Here is a 4,726-nt window from a genome sequence, read left to right on the forward strand (position 1 = left end):
TGGGGACATTTACGACTTACGGGATTAAAACATGTTGGGTTTTTTTCTTTACAAACCGCAGAAAGATGTAAAAATTCTTCAGATCATATATACATGTAGATGATATGGACCTTTGAAAACAAGTACTTTCCGAAAGTATGTAACCCTTTAATTGTAAATCAGATTGCTTGACATTTGGGGGATTTCAATGAAACTTGTAAGGGGGATGCTGTCCAATGTTTTTAAAAGGAGTTGTGGCCTTTGGACTTCATTTTTTTCTATTCAAATACTTGTCTTCGCATTTTCTCCTAAACCCTAGGGGGGTTTAATGAAACTTGGTACAAAATAGATCACAATGTGGAAATGTGCATATTACAAGGGAAATGCTGCACCACTATTGTTGAAGGAGTTAGGGCCCTTGGACTTATATCTATCTTATGCAAGTATCTTGTCTTCGCAAATCCTCTTAAACCCTTTGTGGTTTTTCAATGAAACTTATGACAAAGGAAGATCACAATGTGTAGATGTGCATATTACAAGGGGAATGCTGTCCCACTATTTTTTGGAGTTACAAAAATGTCTTTAATGCAAAATACATTGTTATTGCAACTCCGATGAAATGCTCTTGTGGATAATCCTTTCGTGGATTTTAATTTAACGGCACTGTCAAACAAATGTTAAACAGAAATAATAAAGCCTGTGGCCTCTGTTTACCCGTCAATTATCTTTTGCTGCGGTGCCCGGTGTCAATAATGTATGTGGGCGTATCATGTACCGGTTTAGCGGTGTCCTATTTTTTCTATGTGACATCTTGAAAAGTTATCTGCAAATTGATAAGTTGTTTAATTTTACGTATCACAATATATAAATTTATCTATTTTACAATTGTAGAATATAATTAATTAAACTAAATGATTCATAAGTTAGTTCATTGTTTGTAATATGTCAGATTCTCAATAGTTGAGTCATTATTTATCGGGGTTTCCCCCATTATTGCATGTATACGCAAAAGTAACCTTTGCCTAAGACTAGGTCAGGGAACCAGTATTTACTTACTCTATGTATATATCCACTCGATTCCATGAGGCTATACATGTATCTCTAAGTAAAATATATCGCTTAGGTATCCGGGTTAGAATAGGTCCTCAGTACCCTTTGCTTATCGTAAGAGGCGACTAAATGGGGCAGGCTTTCGGTTGAGACTGAAAAAAAAAAACACCCGAGGCTCCGTGTCACAGCACGTGTGATAGGATAAAGATCCTTCCCTGGTCAAAGGCCGTACGCGCCGAGCATAGGCCTAAATTTTGCAGTCTTTCAATGGTAACGGTGACGTCTCCATATCCGTGAAATTTGCTCGAGAGGGACGTTAAACAATATACAATCAATCTTAGTAAAAGATAAGCAAAGATCATAATTAAGGCTCTTACCAAGTTTTTCAATTTCGTAGGAATACCTAAAACAATTCACTGAGATCAATGTTAGGATTTTATAACAGAGTTGTTTCAACAGGTTATGGATGGGTTAGGTGTCAGATAGAATAAGTCCACTACTTGTCATCCTTTGCCTCAATGTGCGCTTGAAAGTTTTCATCAGAATCATAAAACTATGATGAAGACAGCTGATGAAGACCAGTTTGTAAAAGACTGGGGTGAAGGGGCTCGTCTTCCTGCATGAGAAGCAGTTCCGGAGTCTCAGTCACTTTGAACTAGTGTTTAGGAATGCATGTATGTAGAAAAAGGCTTATTGCAATTTGCACTCTTCCTATTTTAGATGATGCATGTAACTTCATAAAGAGAATTTACAATGCTTGCAAATCGGCAGAAGAAAATCTCAAGATTTCTCGAACCAAAATGAGTTTTTTAAAACAGTGATCTAAGTTCTTGAAAATTGACGAAAATAACAAAGAGTAATCTATGTCATAAGAATAAATATAAAATTGTAGCAGGACAGAAATATAAATCAATCATAAATACTTCAGATGCAATATTCTTATTATTTATAATCATAGTATTCATATCATTCATCTTCAAAATGTTCATATGATTGAAATTCATACTCATTATTCATATAAATTATATAATTTACATTCATATTCGTCATATCTACATTATTAATATTATATTATCCATATTCATAACTATTGCATTCATATCATTTACATACATATCAGCATTATTCATATTATTGATATCCATAGAATTGAAATTTACTTTACTCACTGTGCATGTATTCCTTAAGCTCATTTTCATATTAGTAATATTCATATGATTGATATTGATAGTATTCACATCATTAATATTTATAGAACACACACACATGTACATTAGATTTATAAAATATGGTACACTGTATTTACAATTTGGATTACGGTAAATTGGGTTTGTAAATTATATCTCAGAATATTGAATTTATGTGGAAATGCTGTCAAGGGATTCTTTACTCTTCATTCAAAGTCATCGTCGCATGGAAAAAAATTAATCTTGGTATAATGCACGGTTAATGTTGGAAAATGTCTGAAAAATATAATTAAAAACAATATTCATGAAATATCAAAGCACCGTTGTTTCAGGTATCTCTTTGTTCTCAATATATTCAATCATTGATATTTTTTACGAAATTTATGGATATGGAATTATGAGATTAATCACTGTTCATTATCTTCATTTTTTCATATATTGATACCGAATATGATCTTCATATCTAGTATATGATGTCTCATGTGGTCAATCTGTAATTTTCCATGTATCGATACATCATGACCGTTACCAAAATCAGTAACATTTAAAATTCCGATTTCATATAGTTTACACTGACAAAATAATGGTCTTGCTTCCAACATCGAAAAGTATTTTCTAAATGAATGATGATTTACTTTTAGGGCAAGGGTTACCATTTCGAGGAAGCAAAGTACACGTTGAATAGAACTTTTGGCAGGAAAAAAAAACATTCTCCAAAGTTTTCGGGGCACAAAGTTAGAATTTGTTTGTGGTATAATACACTTTTACTTGATTGACACGTGCGGCGCAGATGTTTTACATTCAGAGCGATGTTTGTCAAGAGTTCAAAAGAAAGATGATGTAATACCTGTTTATTGGCAATGTATGTGTTCCAGAGAAGGAAACTCTGGGACTTTGTTTAAGTATTATATTGACTGTAAATTTTATGATAATAACTGCTCTGGAGATTACATCACTGGGGACTGGACATAACCATATGTAACAGCTTATCATCGTATGTGAACCGATTTCGTTAACTGTTAAGTTACTATTTTTTCTGTAATTGTTAAATATTTGAACTATGTTTAATAAATCTCTGCTTGATTTGCTAATTTGTAGTATCTTTTGGTTGCTGCGACGCATATGAAAGGTGAAGATAACGAACAGTGATCAATCTCATAACTCATATAAGCAATACAAAATAGAGAGTTGGGCAAACACGGACCCCTGAATATACCAGATATGGGATCAGGGGCCAAGGAGGAGTAAGCATCCCCTGTCGACCGGTCACACCCGCCGCGAGCCCTATATCCTGATCAGGTAAACGGAGTTATCCGCAGTCAAAATCAGTGTGCCAAGAACCGCCTAACAATAGGTATGAAACACGTCAGACAACATTTGACCCAATGATAGGTTGTATTGGCAAACTAAAACGCTATAACGACCATAGAATTTGCGAAATTCTGACTTTAAACGAAATTGTTGGAACCCCTGCACCATCACCTTGTTTGTCAGTAGACGGCTGGGGTGTATACATAAAGGTGTACAAGGGCTGTTCGATATGCAATGTGTATTGTACGATATCTCAAATGCATTCGAATCAAATAGCAAAATGAACATTACATCCCTTCAAAGTATTCTCTCCGGTTTGAAATACATAATTTCAATCGTTGAATTCATTTCTGAAATGCGTCACGGTATGCTGATTTAGGTAGATCTCCGAGACACTGACTGATGGCTGAGCCAAGGACTTGTCGGGACTTGTAACGACGACCAGATAGGATCTTTTTAAGTTTTGGAAAAAGGAAAAAGTCGCAAGGGGTTAGGTCTGGAAAGTATTGTGTATGTGGCAAGACTGTAACCTTCGACGACTTAAAAATTTGCTTCACAAGCTCAGATGTATATGATTGAGCATTATCATGAAGTAGGCCAACATGCCTAAATCCTGACGCAGGGCGTCGTTTATGATGGTATTTCTTGAACCTTTTTAGTATAACATCTCGGTAATACCGACCTGTAAAACTTTTGCCCTTCGGCACCGGAATTTGTACGGCTATACCATCACATGAGAAGAATATGCAATAAAGAACCTTTGTGCTCATGGCTCTTTTGACAACTACAGGCTTTCTACCGTGTTTAGTTAACCATGTTTTGTTTCCAATTTGTCTTACTGGTTCATAATAGTGAACCCATGTTTTGTCACCAGTAACAATATTTAGAAATTGTTTTTGATTGAATTTGGGAAACATTTTGAGGAATTGCCTAGCGGTTTGTTCTCTTACCTATTTTTTGGTCATCTGTCAATATATGTGGTATCCATTTGGCAAAAATCTTTCGTACTTTCAAAATACGCTTCAAAATGAAATGCACTTGCGATAGCGATATGCCAACAGCTTGGCAATATCACGAATCCTGTATCTGTCATCACTTTCAATTAGTTCCCTGACTTTGTGACCTTTACCTTGCTTGTTATAGTCACAGGTCGACCAGATTTTGCTGCATCTTTGACGGACTCTGCCAGTCAACACTTT

The 4,726-nt window shown here is 35.3% G+C and overlaps 1 protein-coding gene across 1 annotated transcript in view; it reads right to left on the minus strand.

Annotated features, from left to right (window-relative positions):
• Positions 1-1,968: 1,968 nt before the first annotated feature.
• Positions 1,969-4,726, minus strand: part of LOC125679161 (von Willebrand factor D and EGF domain-containing protein-like) — a 26,292-nt gene continuing 23,534 nt past the window's right edge. The window contains exon 10 of the mRNA XM_056157488.1: positions 1,969-2,492. Within this exon, the coding sequence (XP_056013463.1) occupies positions 2,454-2,492 (39 nt within the window). The 3' untranslated portion in view covers positions 1,969-2,453. The remainder of the gene's footprint in view (positions 2,493-4,726) is intronic.

Source organism: Ostrea edulis, chromosome 2 (genome assembly GCF_947568905.1).
Source record: "Ostrea edulis chromosome 2, xbOstEdul1.1, whole genome shotgun sequence".
NCBI lineage: Eukaryota > Metazoa > Mollusca > Bivalvia > Ostreida > Ostreidae > Ostrea > Ostrea edulis.